This window comes from Crinia signifera, chromosome 19 (genome assembly GCF_055691185.1).
Source record: "Crinia signifera chromosome 19, ASM5569118v1, whole genome shotgun sequence".
Classification (NCBI taxonomy): domain Eukaryota; kingdom Metazoa; phylum Chordata; class Amphibia; order Anura; family Myobatrachidae; genus Crinia; species Crinia signifera.
This window is the reverse complement of record NC_139226.1, coordinates 66,920,710-66,947,202: the sequence shown is the minus strand read 5'-3', so window position 1 is coordinate 66,947,202 and position 26,493 is coordinate 66,920,710. Positions and strand designations below refer to the sequence as shown.

The 26,493-nt window shown below is 42.9% G+C and overlaps 1 protein-coding gene across 3 annotated transcripts in view; it reads right to left on the bottom strand.

The window, feature by feature from the left end:
• Nucleotides 1–4,102: 4,102 nt before the first annotated feature.
• CBL (Cbl proto-oncogene) overlaps nt 4,103–26,493 on the bottom strand; it is a 94,394-nt gene continuing 72,003 nt past the window's right edge. For 2 of the 3 annotated variants that reach the window (XM_083162722.1, XM_083162725.1), the window contains exons 13-16: nt 14,559–14,711; nt 14,323–14,420; nt 6,563–6,757; nt 4,103–4,971 (exon numbers count right to left, since the gene is read on the bottom strand). In XM_083162722.1, the coding sequence (XP_083018848.1) occupies nt 4,715–4,971; nt 6,563–6,757; nt 14,323–14,420; nt 14,559–14,711 (703 nt within the window). In that variant the 3' untranslated portion in view covers nt 4,103–4,714. The remainder of the gene's footprint in view (nt 4,972–6,562; nt 6,758–14,322; nt 14,421–14,558; nt 14,712–26,493) is intronic. The other variant, XM_083162724.1, reaches the window with a different exon arrangement.

The window sequence follows — 26,493 nt, the reverse complement described above, 5'->3', positions numbered from 1 at the left end:
GCAGGATTGCACTGATTTGTATCAAATAGCACTTAAATCACAGATTCGTTCACAGCACAAATGTAATAGGCACTGCGAACGGACTGGCAGCATTGTATATATCGGAAGAACATCATTAAAATAATATGGCACCTGTTTTTTTATGTTTTTATTGTGTCTGATTATTAGAGAAACACAAGTTATATTTAGAAAGTTAACATCTTCTTTAAGGTGAATATAGTAGAGGACAGAAAACTCTTAGAAAATGCCACCTGAATTTTGCTAATCGTGGAAAGTACATTCAATTTATTTGTGTGTTTCTAATGGTGTGTACACACGGGGGCGATATGCTGTGCTATGTGAGTCCCGATGCGATCAGATATCGCATGTGATATGGCTTCCGATGTTCACTATATCGGCAACATCGGAAGCCATTTCTTACCGTGTGTACACACCATAACTGTCACCGAGTCATACAGTTTTGTATTTCTAGGTACAGTACAGTATGCACAGAAATCTCACTGAGAATGCAGAAGTGATACATATGTTGACAATGTATTTACACTGCATCTTGATAATTCACAATAATCTTCAAAATATTTCAGTCACTACAGATAGCAAGGTATTTTCAACAATCAAACCTCATGACTGCACAATCTATCCATAGCACACTTGCATTCACAGAACCAAACACAAGGAGGTGCCCAATTCCAATGTTAAAACACACAACTGTGAAAAAAAGTTTCTCCAAAATATTAAAACTGCATTAACAAACCCTTAGTGGGAAAGGATTTGCACCCAATTACACTATTTTGCACTTGTTTCCTAGCACGGCGCCTATCGCATAGCAGCATACTTCGTGGTATGCGATGTGATATTCATGCTAATTTAACAGGAGTGCTTGTACAATGAAATATCGCATAGCATTGCATGGCAGCAAATGGCATGTGATGAGATGCAATGCGATTTTTAATTGTACAAGCACCCTGATGGGTGCTTACAATGTTAAATGCACCCCCATTGTCAACACCAACCCGAAGCGTGGCGAGCGCAGCGGTACACGTCCTCCGACCTTTTCATACCCCCACTATCCACATCGGCGTGGAGTTGATTTTATATAGTGTGGCAAACGCAGCAAGCCACGGAGCCCGAAGCGTGGCGAGCCCCGCAAGGGGACGCGGAATACAAGCCCGAAGCGCGGGGAGCGAAGCAAGCTCTGCGAGGGGACGCGCAATACATGTAAAGTAATCAGTGTCCGCTCGCCACGCTTCCACCACATTATGTAAGATCAACTTAACGCCGACGTGGATAGTGGGGTTATGAAAAGGTTGGAGGACGCATACCGCTGCGCTCACCATGCTTAGGGTTGGCGTTGATAGTGGGGGTAGCGTTGCCAATGGGGGTGCATTTAACATTAAAAGCACCCATCAGGGTGCTTGTACAATAAAAAAAATCGGATCGCATGCCGCTATATTGCATGCGATGCGATTGTATAAGATGTAATACAATCAAAATCGGGGGGCGCCGGGCTAGGAAACAAGAACCCACTATTTTGATGGTGGGTATTGGTGGCCAAATTTTATATATATTATATTGCAGTTCTATACAAAAAAAAAAAAAAAGGAAGGAAGGTTATATGGTAGTATGGTAACAGGCAAGTACGTGCACAGGATAAGGAAGCACAGACATGTTGCTTGAAAGCAGAGACCTCGGGCGCAATTCAGACCTGGTCACTGGGCTGCGCGTTTTCGAAATCCCACCCATGTGCATGGCTGTAAACAGGGGGAAGTCCATTCATGATCATTTACCATCAAATGGATTCCCCCCGTTTGCAAGCGGCAAGTAAGTCCAGACTTACTCAGCACTGTAAATTGCATGGGGAGAAGGACGCCGCTGATGACGACAGTGCCCCCCCCCCCCCCCCCCCCCACACCAACGGCCTTCCTCTTCCTCCGATACGCATTCAACATAAAACAAATTCAAATCTGCCGCATTGAATAGGTATAGAGAGTATTGGTTTGGGGGTTTTAGATTTAGGGCGCTTATGTATCTAAAGGAAAATAGTTTTTTTCTTATTTAAGAAAAAATCCGGCATCCGTGTATGGCATCAATGGAAAAAGCACAAAGGTTCAATAGTAAAAACAGTGGAAAATATAAAACAAAATTGGGCGTGTGTATTCCTCCGGGCAGTCCGCTGTGTGCAGTCCGCTGTGTACGGTAAAAGTTTTGTAGCCAGTGGGTCCCAGTGAAAAAAAGTGTTTTAAAAAAGCTGCTCCCTACACGTTGAGGTTGTTAGATGAGAAAAATACTTTGGTGACCACGTCCACCTGTGTCCCAGCGGACTGCCCGGAGGAATACACACGCCCTGCTGACTGGAAGCCGGGTCCACGGCTGCAGGCGCACAGCGTGATAGGAATCCCGGGTTTCCGCCAGAGACGAAGTTACAGAAGCACAACAGGACTCTGGAGCCGGGAGTAGAGGTACTTTCTAACATCTCACTTTCCTACCCTGCTTCTCCCATAAAAAGACTATCGAATGTCCCCCGAGTGTGGACAATACACACACACATATTCTTCATATAACAGGATTAGAGGAAGCCTACAAATAATAATTATTCCAACCCCGCTTCTTGTATATAAAGACTGCCCAGTGTCCACTAAGTGCAGAACAGTGCACGTATTTTTTGCATGTTTTTTGATCTTTTTAGTTTTGTTTTATATTTTCCACTGTTTTTACTATTGAACCTTTGTGCTTTTTCCATTGATTTCCATTGATGCCATACACGGATGCCGGATTGATAATACGTGTAAATAAATTTATATTTTTTCTTAAATAAGGAAAAACAATTTTCTTCTAGATAGCTAAGCGCCCTAAATCTAAAACCCCCAAACCAATACTCTCTATATGTTCACTGCTGGCTGATTGAACCAGTGAGGGCTTAGAATTGGGCTGCTGGGAAGGGCGCCTTTGATACTAATTACACAAACCCATTTTTTGCTGCATTGAATAGGTATGTCTGGATTTTTCAGTTACAACTGAATAACTCCCTTTCTGCAAACTACAATATTGCAGTTCTCAAAAAGGTTTCAAAAACGTACTGTAGCTAAATTTAAGATTTAGATTAGGGCAGCTATTGCCCAAGGTATGGAAACAACCTACCAAATCTGGTGTTGCTGTGCATTCTATTGATAGGATGGGCCTAGTGAGTACTCAGCGTTGCATTTTGAGAGCCTATCCCCCCCAAAATTCCCCTTTACATTGGTTGTAAATTCAAGAGGGAGATACACGTACATAACCATTGCTTAGTATAGGAATAGGCAAGTGATACTAATAGGGGTAAATAGTTATGTACTATATTTTACAGTCTATGAGGAACTCATCATCAGTTGCTGATAGCCACCAAAAGCTAAATATTCAAATGCTTGGAGATCCTAATGATAATACTGACTACATTAGCATGGTAAACTTACCAGTATTCAATATAAAAAGCCACTTGTAATAAGGACCTACAAGTGCACAAACTGAAAAATCAGTACATATTTCTGTATTTATACATATTATAGATACTTCCATAGACAGATTTGTCTATCTTCATCACACCAATGACTATCCGTGGGTGTGACTGGTTTGCTGTGATGTGTGCGCACATCCATGTGCAAAATCATATGCGCGATCCTTAAGAAAAAGCATTATGTGATCATGGGTGTGACTATTTGAAACCAAGAACATGGACACATCGGTATACATACACATGCATACACAATTAAAACAGGGTTAAATACGCAATCATTCTGCATGTAATCTGGGGGTCAGTGAGAGTTCATCATGATGGTGAAACAGCAGTATAGGCACATCTCTATTGTCTTTCTGCCCAAAACATTCCCTCTCAGAGTAGTAACCAAATGCTTTCCTAACACCCTGAGTTATGTGGCACAAGTGCAACCCCAGAATTGGGAGCAAGGGCAACCAAATTCTGGAACCCATTCATGACTTGTCACAGGATTAACATAGCTTTAACCCACATAATGGGAATAGAATATGAATAATATATATATATATATATATATATATATATATATATATATATATATATATATATTTTATATATATACATACATACATACATATATAAGTAAGTTTAACCAATACCCATAATATCACCCTTCATCTACAGTATCATGATTTAAAAAAAAAAAAAAAAAAGTTTTATACCAAGGCAACTTATCTCACTTAGGTCCCCATTTTTCACCTATGCAAGGTGGTATTAAAGTACATTAAATAACACTAAAGAACAAAACACAAACATCACTTATATTGTCATCTCAAGAGCTATATGCAAACTTATAGGACCTATAGTGACAGGCAGTTGGTGTGCAGAAAAAATATTCAGTGTATCCATGATCACCTGAGCCAATCAGAGCTTCACATCTGCATTGTCAGCAAGGTAGTCAACCAGATGGCATAAAAGAGAATGGAACATCGCTTTAAGTAACAGTGCATTCTGATTGGTTAGGAATCACCTGATTTGTAATGCTGCTGATCAGTGGGCAGGCTGGAGACTGTACCCTGTATACTTCCAGTTAGGGGTGGGGTATGGACATCTTCCTCCATTTATCCTGTACCAACAATTACCCCCACTGGTCCCATAACTGTTCCTTGCTGCACTTGGGCTGAAGGGTCAGATGTGCACGCTTTTTTTTACTCTTATATGCAGGAGTATTTGAGGAACCAACTGCTATGTAGCTACATGTGGTGGAGCAGGGATAGCTACAAATTCACGCAGGATATTCCGGGCCATTTCAATGTTGTTATGGGCAATGAGCAAGGCTTTATTCACATCTTGTTGTGAGTAACCCTGGCTCAACAAACTGTCTATTTCACTGGAGAGTAGGGAAGCAGCACCATCTCCAGCAGGTGCAGGGCGGCGTTCAGAGTTCATCCTCCTGGGAAAAGGCTTCGGTGGACGTTCTGGGACCGAAGAGTCCAAAGCTGCTAAAATAAATATATACATACATTTTCAATCATTTTGCAAAACCCTCAGTGGATGTCTGTAATGTGATATTACAGAATTAAAACATAGGAGTTTTTTTTTATTATTTAGAATAATAAATAAATAAGAAATAATCTATAACATGTGCAATCTGTTAAGTAGCTATGTTCTAATTATTTAAATCAAATATATTGAAAACAATGTAAATAGTTATGAGAAAAAAAGCACCGCTCCTCTACACTGGTCCTTTATAATTAAATACAGTAGTGCCCATATACGAAGTGTGATCCCCAACTGCACACGCAGTCCCACACCAACGGTTGGATGTCAACCAAATTAACACAGCCTTTAGATGGAGGACTTAGCATAGTTGGAGTAAAAGTTGCATATATCAAATTAAACCAACAAAAAAAAACCCACACAACTCAGTAATACCCCATTTACACCGTCACAAATACTTGGGTCATCGGCGGTGTAAATGGGTCACGCCATGTGCCTTTACAGGGGACTTCTACCCAGGTCCTGACCTGGTTAGAACACGGCTAGGACCTGGGTAGAGGGCGGTGTAAACAAGTACGCCAGTTCATCCAACCCAGCTCTCGTTTACATCAATGGGGGATGTACAACATGCGGTCCGCAGGTTGGACGGGGGCCACCCAGCAGATTACCTTAGTGCTGGGCTTGCCTCCAGTGCAGCGGACCGGGTCCCGGCAGCGGCGATTGGAGATGATGTCATCTCCAAGCAGCGGCTCGGGAACAGACTGCGCCGGGTGGTGAGGGGGAGCACTGGTGTTAAATGGACCAAACGCCGGGTGGGGAGGGGTAGCACTGGTGTTAAATGGACCAAACGCCAGGTCGCACCCGGCTTGAAGCTGGGTCCAAAACGTTGGGTGCGACCCGGAATTTTGGTATAAAAGTGGTATAAATATTACCTACGCTAACAGAATCTCATGGGATCTGATGCACAAAAAGGTGCTCTTTGGCACATCTACAACTATGGCATATATTCAATGCCGTGGGCGAGCGGTGACTGCGAGCAGGACTTTTTGCTCGCAGTCACCGCTCACCCTGTCAGTATTCAACTGACACCCCTCATTCGCAAATTCCCCCTCGCTCCGTTTTTTGAGCGAGGGGGAATTTGCGAATGTGCCTCCAAAAGCTGCGAGAGCCGAGGCCAATTACAGCGAGTTTGCTGCACTAGCCGCGGCTCTCGCAGTTTAGGGGAATCCTCGCAGTTCTGTGACTGCGAGGATTCCCCCGGAACGTTGCATAGTGCGAGCGGCCGGCGCGGGGGTTAAACTGCGAGGATCACTAGTTTTCTGTGATCCTCGCAGTTTAACCCCCTCGCCGGCCGCTCGCCCCGGCATTGAATACTGGCCTATGATGTACGAGAACACATTTGCATTTGAAACAGCACACATGGATTAGTCCTTGGTTCAATCAACCAAACTGATACATTTATGTATGCAGATTAGTCAATCTGCCATTAATTAGAGGTGATCAGCATAAACTGCACTATTAGCAAGCACACAGTGATACTACAAGCAGAAATGTTAAAAGTCAATATATACAACGTTAAATGCTCTGATGTACCTGCTCCAGAATCTCTGCTGATGGTCATGGAAGTAAAGGCAGGTGCGGCATTAGAGATATCAGAAAGTGTGCGACGGGCTGGAGTCATTGGTAAGTGGGGTTTCGGAATATCATAACCATTGTTGTCATCGTCATCATCATCAGCATCCTCTTCATCTTCATAATTATGCCCAATGTTGGACATGGCAGAAAACTCTGTTTACAGTAGCAAAATAAATTCGTTATTCTAGATAAACCAATATTAATAAGACCAAAACAAAATCCTAAAACCCTTCTACTGCCATACAGAAATTTGACTAATGGATTTGTATGTGTATTATCTAACTAAAACCACTAAATGATTTTGATTCCAAGAAGTTAAACACTTAACCCTTTGAGTGCCAACATATGTGAGGCGCAAAATAACTGCTATAATTGCCAGCGTTGCTCACATTTGTTATATAAATTTAAATATAAAATGTTGTGTTCCGATCAATAAAAATGTTTGCTTGTAAACTTTCACACCTATTATGACAAATTCACTTGGCATGCAAAGGGTTAACATGCATGCTCCTATTTCTGCAGTACCTCATGATGTTAAGGTATTAAGTTTGAAAGTAGTTCAACAGTAGAAAAAAAATGTAAACCAATTAACCCCTTTGCTGCTGAGGGCTCTCTCCATCATGGTTTGTCACATGCAGACAGACCACCATTTTTTATAAAAAAAAAAAAAAAGTACCCAAACAAATGTGTTTTTTTTTTTTTTTTTTAAAGACTACTATACACTAGGCCCACTTTAATCCAACCAGTCAGTTAGATGGAATAAAAATGTTATAATGGATGGGAGCAAATGTAATGTGTAATTTGCTTCCAAAATTACTGTAGTTTAATCTGATTTAAACAAAATTCACTATATTTTTTTGTACATTGTCATGGGTTTGTGAGCAAATTGCTTGTTATAATTTGCTCCAACACAGTACAGGTCGAATATCCCGTATCCGAATATCCGTTATCCGAATTATTCCGAAAACCAGACATTCCAGAAAGTGAAAATTTTTATTTTTTGCTAAAAACTCACTGGGGACATTTGTAACAGCATTACTGGGGACATGATCTGTAACTGGCACTATATATGTGCAAGAAAATGATTGCTTGGCATTCAAATTCAGTGCTGAGATAGTACACACATTTTGTTTCACGTTTTGAAACCTTGTTTTTTGAACAAATAAAATATATTTGTGTGTATTTTAAGTGGTAATAAAATATATTTGTGTGTATATTATGTGTTTATACAGCATAAATGCAAGATACTTTAAAATACATAATTGAAATATTAAAATATTCCGAAATACGGAATAATCCGTTATCCAAAATTCTCCTGGTCCCGAGCATTTTGGATAAGGGATACTCAACCTGTACATGATTATCAGTCTAACCAATCAACTATTTGGATGGTTAGAGGAAAGTTTTTCTGATGTATGAGAGTTGAATAGAATAATACAAAAAACTTCTTCTCTCTGTGGCCATTATAACCCACTTATTTACTATCATGACCAGTGTTAATTACACAAATTAGCAATCAGTTACCCAAATACTCATTACAAATGTGCACTCTTGGCGATAACTTGCAGTTATCTGGTCTCCCACTGTTTCAATCAATCATAGAGTATTAGCTAGGGCAGATGTATTAAGCCTGGTTTGAAAAATGACAGTTGGGAGATGACTGGCTGGTGCGTTATCACCTTCCAATTCACCTCCACTTTCTCTTCACTAAGCTTAATAGATCTGCCCCATGGTCCACAAAGTGGGCGGTTGAAACATTCAGTGCGTACTGTCTAGAAAACATCGAAGACCAAGTAGATGCCTGGCAGATGTCTGTCACTAATGTTTGAGCCACCGTTGATCATAACATAGACATTGCTTTATTTTTTTTTATTTTTTGAGTGTGCCTTCTTGCTTATAGATGACAGTAAGGAGGTCTCTGATCCATCTAACAATAGTTTGTTTCGCAGGAGCCAGGCCTTTCCAAGTTCCCTCAGGGATGATAAACAAGTGTCTGCATCTTCTAATATTTTCAAATGCATCTTCAAGTTTAGACACTATATTGCATTTGCTCTGTGTATGAAGTCTATTATAGAGATATTTTCCCACAGTCGATTTCACCATAGAAGCATAATAGAATCTTATTTTCATTCTGCAAGAGAGCTGAAAACTAAATATTTTATGATATTTTTTCTTAGGTGATAATTTGTGACAATTATATCTTTGTCTTAGATGCGTAGAAAATGAAGAAAAGGTCTGAAAATCATCTATATATACGTCTAGTGTCCCTGAGCCTCCGAAACTCTGCCATCTGCTGGCAGAGATTGAAACTACATCTTTCTCACACATGCACAAATATAGAAGGTAGCAGACTAGCTTTCAAAACGTTTGCCAGATTGTTGTTAGTTGTGGGAATGCTTTTATTCCTTATACATCAAGGGTGATTGTTGTTAATGTGTTAGTTCAGAATGGAAATGAGAGGTTATACAGGGTGGGGGTAGGTGTATTGCGTTTACACTTTTTCTTTGTGGTCATCCAGGGGAAAAAAAAGTCAGTTACATGAAGTCCTGTAATATTTGAAATATGTATGCTCAGTGTTACCGAAGTAAATTGCTTAGTACAGCTACAGTATATCACAGTTTCTATGTGCCACCAGCTGTAACAGGATTTAATATATGATGTCTAAACAGTTGAATGGGCAAAGTTTCCTGGGCTGAAACATTAGGGGCTTAAATAAAAAGATGATGTCAAGTCCCAGCTCAGACAAATTATGTCTGTGCCATATTTCCTGTCAGAGACTCATTTGTATGGGTACAGTGTTAAGGCATTATAAAAAACCCTGGATAGGCTCTATGTTCCATTCAGCATTTACAAAATGCCAGGGGCGTAGCAGTTCTGGTAAAAAAGGGTGAAATTTCAATGAGAAGCAAGTATGATCGACCCTTGTGGTAGATTTGTATTTCTTAAAGCTATTGTGAATTATAAACATATATTCCTCTTGGCGATATATATTTCTCCTCCATACAATAACAAAGTTCTACAGGCTCTGATCTGAGTCCCCAGAAACCACTGTGGGAGATTTTAATAATGTATTGGGTAAATGTTTTGATAGATGGAAGGAGAGCAAAGATAAAATGGCTGCACCAGGCAAAACTCAACCCACCACATTCTCAAAATTGATAGTGGAACTGGCCTGGATAGCTATATGGCAGATTAGGAACCAAGAGGTTCTATAGATTTCCTGCTACTCACCTACAGATGGAGCCGATGTCATTCAGCAGGGGTCTGGCAGTCGTATCACCAGCCGCCGTTAGGGGGCTTGCACGCCCCCTTCCGACAGAGCTCCCCATCGGTCCCCGCTGCCTCCCCCTCGCTGTCTGACGGTCCCCGTTGCACCCCCCCTTACCCTGCCAGAAAACTGGATGCACGTCCCAGTCACATGGAGCACCTCTCCGCCGGTGTTCACCAGCGGGGGCATTTTGGCGAGCCCCAGTACTGGCTGAGAGGCACTCCATCTGTACACACAACACTTTTTCGAGACTAGATTTCGGATATACCCTATACTAGCTCCTGCAGCAATTGACATACAAAATCTTTTCAATTTCAGATAATTCTCCTGTACTTTTAAATATTAATCTAAGTCAGGCTCAAGGAGAGGCAGCATGGAAATTGAATCCCTAATGGCTGGATTTGATCGGAACAAGCACAGAGATGTTGGGGGAAATTTACTAAAGGAAATTTGTAAAAAAAAATAGGTGTATTTGTATCCACAAATACACTTATTTTTGACATTTACTATCCCGAAAATACGGCAATTCGTATTCGTATTGATGTGCTATCAATACGAATTGCCGTATTTTCGGAATAGTAAGTGTCAAAAATAAGTGTATTTCTGGATACAAATACACCTATTTTTTACAAATTTCCTTTAGTAAATTTCCCCCGTTGGTCGAGTGGGAGGACTATGTAGTTGATGATACCTCATCAAAACCCCGCTATTCGTCACAATGCTATGAAAGCAGTAATGAAATGGTCATTTATAAAAAAGATAGCAGCAATAAATAGAAATGGCAGAAGAGAGGAAAACTATCTAGAAAAATGTAAGCAACTTGAGGCCAAATATATTATATCTAGGTCACTATGCGATAGGATGAGTATGCTAGATGCAAAGGGGAAATGGGAGGAATACCTGTATAATAAAATCAAAACGGAGGATGCAGTTTTCTAAGCACCAGCAAAACTCAGATAGAAGGGGAAGTCTATCATCATATATGGCCAAATATGAAAATAGTTGTAATTTGTCTCATACAGGGAGAGATATAGTAGATGTGTTTTACACTTATTATTCTGGCCTGTATGAGTCCAGAGAAACATACTACGGCGGAAACGCAGGAATGTCTGAATTATATCTCTATGCCATCATTATCAGAAGAGGATGTACAAATGCAAGAAGCAACATATACAATTAAGGAAGTAGGGGGCGGGTGTCTCCTCCCTTCTAGCCTCTAAGGCGCCCGGGAAGGACGGAATCCCTGCTGAAGTCTATAAAAGGTTTTGTGACTTTTTATTTCATATTTCACAAAAAAATGTTTAATTCATTGTTAGAATGGGTTCTCACCCTCCTACTATATTGGATGCATTGATTATTCTGAGATTTAAAAATGGGAAGGATCCTTTCCCCTGTCCCCCACTCTATTTTCAATGGCAAATGAACCGCTAGCTTGTTTAATAAACTTAGATCTGGAGGTAAGGGGAATAAAAACTGGCAAGATCGAGGATGTAAAAGCATTATATGCAGACGATATGCTGCTATTTTTTTACAAGATGCAGGGTAATCCTTACAGACTATGTTGGACATACTGAACAGATTTGGTACTTTTTCAGGTCTGCATATAAATTGGGACAAGTCTAATATATCCCCAATCTCTGGCCACATACCTGAGGAACAGCAGGTTTAAATGGACTCTTCAGTTTAAGTATTTAGGTATATGTATAGCCCCTCATGCAAATAAATATGTAGAATTTAATGTATATCCAATAACAGCAAGATTTAAAGAGCATGCGTGAAAAAAATTGCGGGTACTTGTTAGTTGGGCATCCACTATAGTAAGTACGCTCATACCTCCACAATCCATGTTGGCATGGAGTTGATTTTATATAGTGTAGCGAGCCCCGCGAGGGGACACGTAAAACTGAGCAAATAGCTTAGTGGGTGCCCATCTAACATAAGTACCAAATGGCGAATTATTATGTTCAATACAGCAGAAATATATATATATATATATATATATATATATATATATATATATATATACACACACACACACACACACATATATACATACATACACACACACACACCGTATATACTCGAGTATAAGTCGACCCAAATATAAGCCGAGGCACCTAATTTCACAACAAAAAACTGGGAAAACGTATTGACTCAAGTGGGACACTCACTCGAATATAAGCCGAGTGGGGCTTTTTCAGCATAAAAAAATGTTCTGAAAAAGTAGGCTTATACTCGAGTATATATGGTACTTGTAGAAATAACGGAGACACTCACAAGTCTTGTCAGCAGAGTAATGAAGCTGTCTTTAATCCAACATGTTTCGGGGATAAATCCCCGTCATCAGGGAACAGAGGTGGAACGCACAGAGCTGCAGTTGAAACGCGTAGGTTAGACATTTCCTGGTCACATGACCGAGGGATGATGCCCGGGAGAGGGCGACATCATACATGGGGAACATGGATACTTCCAGGTCAGATGACCGGAGGAGTTGGATCCCGGAGGGGGAAACATTGGTATGTGGTCCCCGTGCACTGCGGCAACAGCGGGCGCCGGTGCATGTGCACTGACTGAGGTTAGTGTGCGATTGTGAATGTACAGTGATGGGGGAGATGATTGGTGCCGCATGTCATTATGCGGCATGTTACTGGTCCAGTGATGTGGGGGCGTAACAGGAGTGGAACGCACAACCCGGAAGTGGGTGTGTGCGACCATATCTAGCAAATTAGGTGTATTTTGCTAATATGCATTTGGTACAGAGGAAACTACTTGCAGTGGTCACATGATCATGTGACTCAGTATTGGACAGCACATACCTGATGATTGTTTAATTGGGGACCTATATATGTTGGTCTGGGTGAATAGGTTTTTCATTCGCTACCTGGGTCTCTGTTGGAGGACTGTGCCATGACTAAAGGCCCTGAGGGGGTCCAAAAGGTTGGGATTATCAGTAGCGCACGCAGGGGGGGGTTTCTGAGTACCCAGAAACCCCCCCAGGAGTCTAAGAGCCCTCATCTGAAAGCTGAGGGTCTCCTCTTTCCATGGATACAATATTTGTAAAAATCGGCCCTTGGGAACCAGAGATATCTGACTTCAAAGCAGTGGTCCCCATCCAAGCATGTTAATTGTTATTCCCAGTCAGATATTTCAGGTTCTGTCTGACAGAGTATTTCTGAAGGTATATTCCAAAATCTGGGACTCTCCCCTTTGATGGACACAAGTAGCTTGTCTCTACTGTTCCCAGAACCAGAGATATCAGCCTTCCAGCAGCTGGTTACTGCTCCAGCTCCACTCACCTGGTATGTAGTTATATATACTTGTTGGCAGATTGCTCTGCCTCCTGAACTCTGATCCCCTAGTCCCCAATACCATTTGGTAGGTATGATTCTCTAGTTTTTAATACCATTAAAATTTAAGAAATCTATTTCTGGGAACTGGAGATATCTGCAGTGAAGCAAGCTGTCCTCCCACCAGAAAATTATGAATAAATAAGCCCACTCCACTTTACACCCCTCTGCGTATTAAACATCCTCTACCACCCTGGAAGTTATGTATCAGGGCCCCTTCATTCAGCCCAATGCCCCCTTCTCCCACCCCATCTCCCACCATCTGTGCAGTAAAGGGGTAATTAGTGGAAATTACTGATCCAGGCCCTACATGCTGAGCGGTTTATATAACACCACCTACCACCCGCAGGACATCAAAGCTTACCCCACCCCTACCGCTGGAGGATCGGTAGGGGCCCCAATACATTGCTATGCCCAGGGTTCTACACTGCTGTTGCCCCTGTATGTATGTATGTATGTATGTATGTATGTATGTATGTATGTTTTTTTTTATTATTATTATTTATATATATTTGGTCTATCTATAATACTTTAACTGACCCGGCATATACTGGGTCACCTAAGTGTCCATCTCCGTGCTTTGCTCCTCCCTTCTGAAAACCCCCTTCTGAAAATCCTGCGTTTGCCACTGATTATGCAGTCATTTTAAAAGAATAAAACTCCTATAATTATACAAGAAGTCTGGTGAGTGCCCTGTTCTTGGATCTATATATTGGCCTCGTATAGGCAATCATACACAGCACTCCATTTGGAATTTGACTCCCTTTATCACAGTAAGTGCAATGTATATATAAATGTATTTTCGATTTTGCTTCTATAAGCAAAATCGAATAGAAATATAGTGCATATCTTACTGTTTGTACCCTCTTTAAGAGTAAAGAACTCCTTTAAGGATCGACATTCAACTTTACTTTCGTAAATGGAGATTTTATTGTCTTATTGTACCATTTTTGGAAAAGCCAAAACATTATTTATTCCAATATAATCACAATTATCCCAGTTGGAGATTATACTGTAATATCAAATACAGATTTTGATTAGCAATCGCATAAAACATTAAAGTGGCATCCCCAGAGCACACTTTTCCTCCACTATGTTCTCACCTCCCTCTGTCCTTAGCTCCATGTCGACTGGTGCAGCTTGGCATTGGATATTATACATAGTTTCATATGACTCGCTTTCATCCTGTGGTTCACTAGACCTAAAGTAAGAAAAAAAACCAGAAAAGAGATGTTTGTTTACTACTGCTTTCACCAGTTACAGTGCACACTACATAACCTAGAAAACTATTTGGCTTCCAAAGTCAGTCATAGAACAAAAAGGTATTTACGACACTAACCACATGCCAGAAGGAGTTGTTTCACCAGGCCTTGTTGTCTCTGTTTTCTGTACCACAGGTTGAATTACAGGTCGAGAGGAAGGACACATATATTCAGAGTCCTCATAACTTTCAGAGTGATCCCCCAAAGGAGGCTTTGGCACTGGGAATGGCCTGAAATTGGGGAGGAAGAAATAGTGAGGGACTAGAAAAAAAAACACATTAGGACGAAGAATAACGAACTTCTATAAAACCAAGAAATCTTTCATAAATTCAATCAAGGAGCATACTTTACTATTGAATCATGCCAATCAAAAGGGATTATGTGGAACAAATTAAAAAAGAAAAACACCCCTATCAAACTTTACATAGTGGGTTTTTCAATGACATCTGGATCATTCACTGTTTGGGACAAGAGTTTTTGCCCAATAGTATTAAATAATTTAATTGTGCCGCACAAATAAAAGTTATCCAAAGCATTGGTTCCCAAAATGGGTGCTGTGGCACACTGGGGTCCTACAGGGGACTTGCAGAGGTGTCACAGGTTGGCTTCCCAGGACAAACTATTTTTATCCTGGTGCTGCAATTCATGACATGTGGACAAACAGAAGCACAATGTGCCAGTCTGAGATACATGGCATGTTGTAGTGTAGCCATGCATTTTACAATGAGAGATCACTTGTGTAAATCACATAACTGCATATGCACAAATCCTTATGATGGAAGTACATGGGGACCCTAGGAGGAGTATGCTGGCAATATCTATCTCAAACATTTGAGGCAAGGCTGTCTTTGGGAAATACATCTTTAAATAACTTCAGATTGGTGTAAGGTTGGGGCTGCTGATAATTGTAATCTGCAGTGTCAGTTGCTATAAGAAAATTTTAATAAGTTGATGTAAAAAAGTAAAAACAAAATACAGATGGAGAGTGTGTCATCTTTGCAGGGGCTGGCAGTGGATTTGCCAGGCGCCAGCCTTCGGAAGAGGACCCGCACAGACGAGATGCGCGCGTGTCCCCTTACAACGGACCCCCCACCTCCCTGAAGAGGAGACGGGCAGGGTTCCCTACCTCTGCCGACAGGACACGCGTCCCTAAATCAGGATCCTGATGACAAATAAAATTTGAAACGTTGATAAGCTATTAGGCTTCCATCTGGTTTCCTTTGAACTAGTCACGAGTGCCGCGCCGTCTACACCGTATATATATATCTATATATATATATATATATCTATATATATATATATATATATCTATATATCTATATATATATATATATATATCTATATATATATCTATATATAGATATATATATATACACACACACACACACACACACACACACACACACACACACACATATATATACACACACACACACACACATACATACATACATATATAGCAATATATGCACTTTACAGCGCATCCTGAAGAAAAGGCTGACAAGCCTTGAAACGTCGGTATGCTGTATCTGATGTCACCATAAATTTATAAAATATAATTACAAAAATCCACGAGTGCCGTTTTCCTTCCCCTGTGCCTGATCCCAGGACGGGGATTGCACCCTGTATCAAACGATATTAAGGGCACCGCGGTAAGTGACTACATCGTCCGGAGTGCCGAACAACACAAAAGAATATATATATATATATATATATATATATATATATATATATATATATATATATATATACATACATACATATACATATACATACACACACACACACACACACACACACATACACAAATGCATATAAACGTCAATTTATGTATATATGTACCTCCATATAATAGGTCGTACAGATAAAAGGCAGCATATTGGTATATAGCATTTGGTGGCGCTGAAGTGAACCCGGCCGTCAACATTGGTACAAGTTTTACTGGTTACCAAAGTGAGAATGCGTCCCCGAAGAGATGTGTAGTCAAGGCCATGTGGGAGGAAACCGGAGTACCCGGAGGAAACCCACGCACGGCGAGAATATATAAACTCCGCAGTTAGAGCCATGGTGGGAATAGAACCCATGACCTCAGCGTTGTGAGGCAGTAATGCTAACCACTACACCATCTGTACTTCACTATTAATTATAAAAGCTGCAGGCAGTGTTACTCGGCTAACATAATTTAGTGGAAAACCATAAGAATTGACAAACCGAATTGTTTGTGGGAGAAAACGGGAGTACCTGGAGTAATCCCACGCAAGTACGGGGAGAATTACATAAACTCCACACAGTTAGTAACCATTACACAATTCATACCGCACCTCCACAGCTGCATCCCCCGAAAATGCTACCTGGCTGGGGTGCAAGGCTACTAGAGGCCTGGAGGAATACGAAGTCAAATTATTCTCCAACTTCCATTGAGCAGGAATACCGAAGGTTATCCTGCGGAGAAATTATACTTCAGGGTCCACTATAGTGACATTTGCCATAGTGCCCTGTCAGAGCATTAACCCCTTCCCGACACATGACGTATATATACGTCATGTGTTGGTTGCGGGGGAATCAAGCCAGCTCACGGAGTGAGCTGGCTTGAAAGAGAGCAGGTAATGGCTGTATATTACAGCCAGGCACCTGCTCTCACGGCCACGAGCGGCGAGTTCGCCGATCGTGGCCGTTTAACCCTTTAAGCACCGCGGGCAAAGCGCCCGCAGTGCTTAAATAGCTGATCGGAGGGGGGGCGCCCCCCTCCGGCGCCGATCGCGGCCCCCCACGGCGAGATCGGAGGGTGCCGATCGGTTGCCATGGTAGCCAGGGGTCTAATGTAGACCCCTGTGCTGGCCGTGTCAGCATTCCTATTACATTCTGCCTGAGGCAGGATGTAATAGGAAGTGCTGAAAATCACTATGTTCAGCCATAGAGCTCTATGGCTGAACCTAGTACAGGCGATCGCGCCCCCTAGTGGTCAAGTACACTAGGGGGCCTTGTAGTAAAAGTAAAAAAAAAAAAAAAAAAAAAAGTTTAAAAATAAAACAAAAAATTAAAAAATATTAAAAGTTCAAATCACCCCCCTTTCCCCATTTCACAAATAAAAATAAATAAAAAATAAAAAAAATAAACATATTTGGTATCGCCGCGTTCCTAAAAGTCCGATCTATTAAAATATAACATTAGTTATCCCGCACGGTTAAAGGCGTAAACGGAAAATAATTCCCAACGCCAAAACTACGTTTTTTGGTCGCATCGCCTACCCAAAAAAAAATAACTAAAAGAGATCAGAAAGTCGCCCATATCCCATAATGGTATTAATTAAAAAGTACACTTCAGCCCGCAAAAAACGAGCCCTCACCCAGGTCCGTAGGTGGAAAAATAAAAAAGTTATAAGCCGCAGAACATGGCGACGCGACGCAAATTAGAAAAACCGTAAAAGTTGCTATTTTTTTTTTAGTGGTAAAACATAACGAAAACTATATAAGTTTGGTATCACCAGAATCGTAACGACCCATAGAATAAAGATAACCCATCATTTTAAACGAACTATGAACTCCAAAAAAAGCGTAACCAGCGCAAAATTGTGGAATGGCGTTTTTTTTTTTTTTTACCCCACATTGAATTATTTCCTGATTCCCCAGAATATTATACGGTATAGTAAATGGTACCATTACAAAGTACAACTTGTCCCGCAAAAAAAAAGCCCTCATGTGTTTATATAGCCGGAAAATTAAAAAAGTTACGCTTATTTGAACGCAAGGAGGAAAAAAAAAAAAAAAATTAACAAAAAAGGCAATGTCGGGAAGGGGTTAAATAACCCATGGTATTGTGGGGACTAAATCCTCGTAGCCGTGCGCCTCGTCTGGATAGTGACGGGAGGGCTGCTGATTGAGCTATCGCACTTTATTAGGTTTAAACAGACCTGCAATATGGCCGATCGGGGTTGAAAGTTTGCAGAGGTCTTTTACACTTTATAAGTGTCTGGACCAGAACTGTAATGGCTGCACACACTGAGATTCCTTTGCTATTTGACTTGCTATAAAAATCTTTGCTAACTTATGAGTAAAGGCCCCATACACTAGCCGATTTTGGTCAGATTTCGGCCAGATCAGTCGGATCTGGCCGAAATCGGCTAGTTTTGATGTCCCCTCAGATCCGATGCGCGGTCCCGTGAGCATCGGATCTGCGTCGGGTGGTCGGACCTGCTGCACGTCCGACCACCCGACTTGGGACCTAGTGGGGCGGCGCGGCGGTGGAGGGAGCAGGGGGGGCTGGGGACACAGGCGGCATAGAGCCGGGCAGGGGGAGCTCAGCTGGGAGGTGTCAGTACTGAATAAAAAAAAAAAAAAGCCCATACAATGAATGGGCGGCCTGTGATTGGCTAAGCGCTCTCTCAGCCAGTCAGCAATTGGCTGAGAGAGCGCTCAGCCAATCACAGGCTGCCCATTCATTGTATAGGCTTTTTTTTCTAGCACTGACAGCTCCCGGCTCCCTCTGCCCGGCTCTATGCCGCCTGTGTCCCCCGCAGCATCCCCAGCCCCCCCCTGCTCCCACCAGCAGCCCTGCTCTGTAGCCCCCCCCCCCCCCCCGGGTTTTTTACATGTGATAAATCGAGACGATTTATCACATGTAAAAAATGGAACATCAAGTGCCAATCTAATCAAGCTCCCCCGGGAGCAGCCGGGGAAGCTCAGGGGGAAGTCGGGGACGACTTGTCCTAAGGAGAAGTCGCCCTAGTGTATGGGGGCCTTTAGTTACATACAAGCAGAGACGGCCCTAGCCTAAATGACGCCCTAGGCAAGATTTTGGCTGGTGCCCCCTAGCACCGCCACTAGTTCCGCCTCTGACCCTACTCCCCTTTCCCAGCACCATCAACCCTCATCATAAGTCATCATTTTTGTGCTCCTACCGGCAATATTTTAAATAGAAACAGTGCACAATTCGGTGCGCAGCCCAAACAGGGGTGTGTTCTTGCTGGGAAGGGGCATGGCAACCCAATAATACCCCCAATTCAAATTATGCCACAAAGTAGTGCAACTTTATTCACATTATATCATGCGATAGTGCCTCTTATTCACGTTACATCACACAGTAGTACCACTTTACCTTATGTACATTACTCCTCACATTATTCACATTATAACCTTAGAAAAAAATCCTGAGAAAATATTGTATTTTAAGCACCTCCATGGCCACACTGCAACCCAGCACAAATCAGTGTGTGGTGTGCAGAGGAGTAGAGCGGCAGCTGCTGCTGTCACTTAAGGGGAGGGGGCCCGGGGCCCCCACTGGGCCCTTCCATCAGACTTTGGCCAGGGTAATTTGTACCCCCTACCCCTTTCTCTCGGTACCCCTGATAATACCACACAGTAATGCCCCTTACACATGACACACATTATTAATGTCCTTATAACCAGAATGCCCCTTACACATTATACCAACCTTTATTAATGCCCTTTATACACATAATGACACACATAATGCCCCTTACACATATGTTGCACATTATTAATGCCCTTATACACATGACACACATAATGCCTGTTACACATGTCGCACATTATTAATGCATTTATACATGACACACATAATGCCGAACACTATTGCACAACCAACCCACCCACAGACAGCACTCGCACAGCCGCTAACACTGTGACCTCTGCCTCTGCTTGGATACAGATGTTTCCTCATACATCTTGACTCAATAGGCCATGCAGCTCCTGGCCAGTTCTGCTAACGTTGGGTGCATTTTTTGCTGAAAATTCATCTTATTTGCATTGTTATGACCAGCACACACAAGGAGCTTTCGATTATTAAAATGATATGTGGCATGAATATATTCTGTGTGCGACTGTGGCTGTACCTGCATAGAGAATGCTATGTTACAGAGATTTCCATGAATACACTATTTCATATGCAGATACAGCCTCACTCACACACAGAATATAGGCATGCTGCATATCATTTTAATCAGCAGAAGCTGATGATGCCTCTAGGCATTCCAAATGCCCTAGGCAATTGCCTAGTTTGCCTATGCCTAAGGCCGACTCTGCATACAAGTCATGCTATCTGCATTAGACTTTATATAGACATTTGTGGCCTGCCAAGAGGATGCATCATGATCTCAAATGTGCAATCTGCATGCTATCTGCATGTGATCCTAATGTAATCCCAACTACATAGTCAGATCCCACACTGGATTGTATTGTGAGTACACACCACAACCAGCTGTCTGTGTGACAGTGCAATGTTACTCTCTAATGCACAGATACTGAGGGTAAGGCAGTGACCTCTGTCACCCTGATAGCAGGATATAAGACTTCCTGCTGTCCTCTGTATGACCTAGCTGGCTGCAAACTGTCCCCCCATAAACTGTAATCTGAGCACACAGTGTATCTTTCTGTAACACAGAAAGGGGGTGTCTGCATGCCTGCCTGCCAGCAGATACACATTGCACAAGCAGAGGCCTTTATTGCGGAATCGGGACATCTGTCAGAATGAACTTAGGTCTACAGTCATTAGGTCTACCCCACTAGGTCGACTGGCAGGAAGGTCGACATGACTTAAGGTCGACATGGGCCAAGGTCGACATGACTTAAGGTCGAATTTGCATAAAGGTCGACATGAGGAAGGTCGACTGGTCATAAGGTCGACATGGGTTTTTCACTGGTTTTTTATCCGAATGTCGACACAGTCGACATGGACACAGTTGGCAATGAGAATCGGACAGTCGCATCGCTTGCTTCGCTCGCGATGCTTCGGGCACGGTGCCTCGCTGCGCTCGGCACACTATTTTATTCTCCCACCACGCCCTAGTGGATGGTAGGGCATGAAATACCGCCTGTCGGCACATGTCGGCTCAAAAAACAGTGAAAAACCCATGTCGACCTTATGACCAGTCGAACTTCCTCATGTCGACCTTTATGCAAATTCGACCTTAAGTCATGTCGACCTTCCTGCCAGTCGACCTAGTGGGGTAGACCTAATGACTGTAGACCTAAGTTCATTCTAATAGATGACCGCATCCCTTTATTGCATAGATCTAACGATCTCTCTGTCACCCAGTGGTAGCAGTAATACAGAGGAAAAATACATTAGGGAAGGCAGCAGGAAAATCCCTTTGGGATGGAACACAGGGGGCTGATAAAGCAGGCCCCTCAGAGGACAGTGTACACTGAGTTATACACTTTCCACCTGCCAATATATACACTTATACACTACACTACACTACACTACACTACACACACACACACACACACACACACACACAGAGAGCAGGTATAGGTAACCAGATATAGAATCACTGGATAAGAGAGACACCATGGTATATAACACAGGAGTGCTATGAGCCCAATACTGTCCCACTATGCTCTAAACCCCACTGTCTGATCACAAAACCTGAGGAGCAGCTGCAGTCATAGATGCAGCTGGGAGACCGGGACATGTTGGAGCACAGCCCTGGCACCATCAGTCTGGAGCCTCCAGCAGCGTGCAGGGGTGTTAAGTATGTTAAAATCAGGGTTGCCGACTTTGTTATTCTCCTCTCCGGGAGAAGCCCGGAGAGTAGAGTTTCAGCAGCCGCTCAGGGGGCGGGGCTTAAGCGTGACATCACTAAGCCCCGCCCCATGGTGCTAAAGCAGTAAATTTACGGATCTCCGTGGAGGGCGGGGCTAAAATGACGCGGTTGTCATTTTAGCTCCGCACCCTCCTCTGAGACCCGAGGATTGCGGCATTTTAATGCCGCGATCCGGGGGACAGCGGGGGGTGCCCCCTGAATCCGGGAGGGTTGCCCACCCTTCCGGGGGGCATGAGGGGGGACCTGATTTTCGGGAGACTCCCGGAAATTCCGGGAGGGTCGGCAACCCTGGTTAAAATGACCACCAGAGCCGTGTGATAGCTGGGGAAGTGTCATGGCCTCTAGGAGCAAACCCTGCGGTAAGCTCCCCTCCTGGCCAGCTCCAATGGCGGACCTTTTTGAAAGGGTAGCCCCGGACTGCCATCAGGCTATACTCACAACTGTCCAGGCTGGCCGGTGGTACTCGGGCCAGCCTTGCAATGTGTGCAGGACACCAATAAAAGAGCCACTATCGCTCTCCTCTGACATTGTACAAGAGGCAGCTACACTGGTACAGGTAACACACTATACTTCTGACGTGCAGTGATGGTGTTAACACCGTATAAGAGACACAGCACACATATAATGCAAATAATAAAATGGCACTGAGCTCCGCAAAGCACTATGGTCGGCAGGAGCATAAATTGCTGTAACCTGTGCTCCAGTAGGAGAGGTACAAGGGGGATTTGCTCAAATGGCCTGGCTGTGAAGAGGTGGACCCCGGACTGGCAAAGTGCTCTCCGTGTCCCTCTATCACTGTGCAGCAGGCAGGCAGGAAGAGACCAGGGCTGGAAACTCACGTGGGTATATCCTAGCTCCTGTCTCTGGGAGAGGGGCTGTGTGAGGAGAGGCTCCCTTCTCCCTACTAGCAAATGGCCACCTGGGATTAATGACTCATGCGGCATCGGTAAAATGGCGGGGATCCAGTGCTTGCCGGGCGGCCCCGCATACCGACGCCGCTGCCCACACTCAAGTCTCCCTGGTGGTCCAGCGGGGCAGGGTGCACAACCTATTGAAAGGCGGCGTTCTGGCTGCTTGCTAGTGCAGCCCGGCGTCCCCCTCGCCGAGCTGCTCAGCCGCTACTACATGCGCACACTCTCAGCGGGGAGCGTGTTACCTGAAGCGGTTGTCATCGATGAAGTCCCGGTCCCCGTCTCGGCTGCGTCTACTCAGTGCCTGGAGCCAGCCGACACCGCCGCTGTGGAAGCCACGTGTGAGGTGATGCGGCTGCCGGGTCCCGGGTGATGGAGCGCAGTGCAGGGGTCTAACAGACCCTCAGCGCTGCTGCTCTGTCACTGACTCCAGTCAGTGTAAAAATAAGAATAAAAAAAAATAAAAAATGAAGTTTAGGCTGCTAAAAGCAGCTCCTTTCAAAATGCGTGTTGGCTCCTGCGGGCACAATCAGAACTGAAAGTAGCTAGCCTAGGAGGCAGGGTAGAGGAGGGGAGGAGCCAGGGCTGTCTCTGGGCAGTCCAGAAGTTTTATCCTTTCTGGTGCTGGAAAGGTCGTGACCTCACTATCTACCCACTGTAATCCCTGGGGCCCCTGACGTCTGCCGCAGAAGAAAGTAGGATAGCACGCTGGGGAGCTCCGAGGAAAAGCTGCCGCTGTGGCCACTCCCATCTCGTGAATGTTATATTGTAATGTTTGACTGGTGATGGGTTTTTCACTGAAATGTGACATCATATTTCCTGCGTCATGCAGGTCTGTGGCGTTTGAGCTCGGGGGTGATCATGTTGTACAAAGGTAAGATAATTTTATGCATTCTGTTATCCTGATGAAAAAAGCTAATACAGCTTTGAAACGCTGATAAAAAGACAGCAGTGTACTGTGATTCTTTCTTTACAAAACGTCTATAAGTGCCACAAGCAAAGACAGTTAAGTTGACAGGAAGGCAATTGCTACATTAGTAAAGGGAGTGCCGGTTTTATCCTTAACATTAAATATCCAAAGTGCTGGCCAGCCACCCATGGTAGGGTTTTTTTAAGGCTTAAGCCATTTTTGTCTGAGAGGATCAATTACTTTTGCTTTATCGTGGAAAGGAGTGGTTAATGTTTTATATGTAATTGTGTATTTTTATTGTCCCTTATAACCTGTGCTGCTTTTCAATGATTTTTTATTGTAATAAACCATTTATTATTGAATTAGTGCGCTCTCTCAGAGTTTACTCTCAAACTTCTTTAATTTCATCACAAGTGCCTTATAGATTGCCAGTGTTTGCACTGGATACAATTTAAGTGACACGGTGTGTCGACACATTGGCTACTCAGGAGATTAAAACATCACTCTGCGGGTACGTGCTATAAAGACGGGGGAAAGCGTCTACACAGTCAGCCGGCAGGGTGACTATGGACAGATACGGCAAACTGACTGTAGTCGCATACCCCGTCTTTATAGCAGTTTGCCGTATCTATCCATAGTCACCCTGCCGGCAGTGTGACTAGGGACAGATACGGCGACCTGCTATAAAGATGGGGTGCATGTATATTATGATTATTTCTTTAAATATACATGGGGAGAGGTGAACGCTTCTTGTGCTGTAGGAGAGATCATGCAGCTACGGAACGCCCACATGGGCGTTCCAGCTTTGGCAGTATAGTCACAAGAACGGCCAGCATATAGATCGAACATGCGTACACACTGCACTTTTGTTCCGATATGGGCCCGTCCGGTCAGATAAATATTAAACCGCACCGAACCTTCCACCAACCGAGTATGGACGGACAAGACCATTTTTGCCCGTTTATCGATCGTACAGATGGAATCGGGACAGCGTACACACCTATACAATTGAACGGCCGTCCGACCCAGAACGGCCCGACGATTGTATGTATACTTTAGTAAAATAATAAACAAACACTATATATTCATCCCATAATTTTAATCACAGCACAGGGTCTAGCCACAATTGGAAACCTCTTTCAGATTCTCCTATGATTCCCCAACTACACACACAAATAAGTCCCAACACACTCGCCATTCCTAGGAATGGGGTGCAAACACCACCCACATCCCAGGGTGGGGTGCGGTGGCCTGTGACCACACACTCTAGTAAATACAGACACAGGGGGCCCAGCACTCACTACAACAAACTAACTCACCTTAACATTCAAATAATCAATAAATAAATAAATAATGTTTTTTTAGTTCATGAATTGATCAATGCATTGATCAATTCATGAACTAAAACCCCATTATTTATTTATTGATTATTTGAATGTTAAGGTGAGTTAGTTTGTTGTAGTGAGTGCTGGGCCCATTATATTTGCATGGAAAAAAAATAGCTTTTATTCATCTGAGGACACTTCTTCACCAAAGGCATTACTGAGGATTAACTTAAGTTAAAGATTCTGAGAAAAGGGCCTTGACCCAAGATAATTGCTGCCATGGAGGTGGTGTGGTTTTAGGTTTTTTTTCTTTCTATCTTTTTCAAGAATTTGATTAGTCCTATGAACTGGAAGAATTTCCTGATAATCCTGATTTTAGAAGAATCTATTTAAAAAGAAAAAAAATGTGTGTGTGTGTATATATATACACACACACACACACACACACACACACACACACACACTTTTTTTCTTTTTAAATAGATTCTTCTAAAATCAGGATTATCAGGAATTCTTCCAGTTCATAGGACTAATCAAATTCTTGAAAAAGATAGAAAGAAAAAAAACCCTAAAACCAGTGCTAGGCCCCCTGTGTCTGTATTTACTAGAGTGTGTGGTCACAGGCCACCGCACCCCACCCTGGGATGTGGGTGGTGTTTGCACCCCATTCCTAGGAATGGCGAGTGTGTTGGTACTTCTGTGTATATATGTGTGTGTGTGTGTGTGTGTGTGTTTATATGTGTGTGTGTGTGTGTGTGTGTGTGTGTGTTTGTGTGTATATACACACACATTTTTTTTCTTTTTAAATAGATTCTTCTAAAATCAGGATTATCAGGAAATTCTTCCAGTTCATAGGACTAATCAAATTCTTGAAAAAGATAGAAAAAAAAAAAAACTAAAACCACACCACCTCCATGGCAGCAATTATCTTGGGTCAAGGCCCTTTTCTCAGAATCTTTAACTTAACTTAATCCTCAGTAATGCCTTTGGTGAAGAAGTGTCCTCAGATGAATAAAAGCTATTTTTTTTCCATGCAAATATAATGTGAAGATTAACAAAAGCACACACCTTGTATAAGTATTTACAAGTTTTGAACCTAATGCTGGGTACACACCAGGACGACTAGGGCCCGATTCTGTCAATTTAGATCCAATTCCGACCGGTTGTATGCAGATTGTATGTACTATCGTGTGTTTTTGACATTTATTTGATCCGATTCCGATCCAATGCGCGTTCACGCCGCTCGTTTGGTCGCATCTTTGGTCCTACGTGCTGCAGGTAGGATCCGTCAATCCCAGGCCG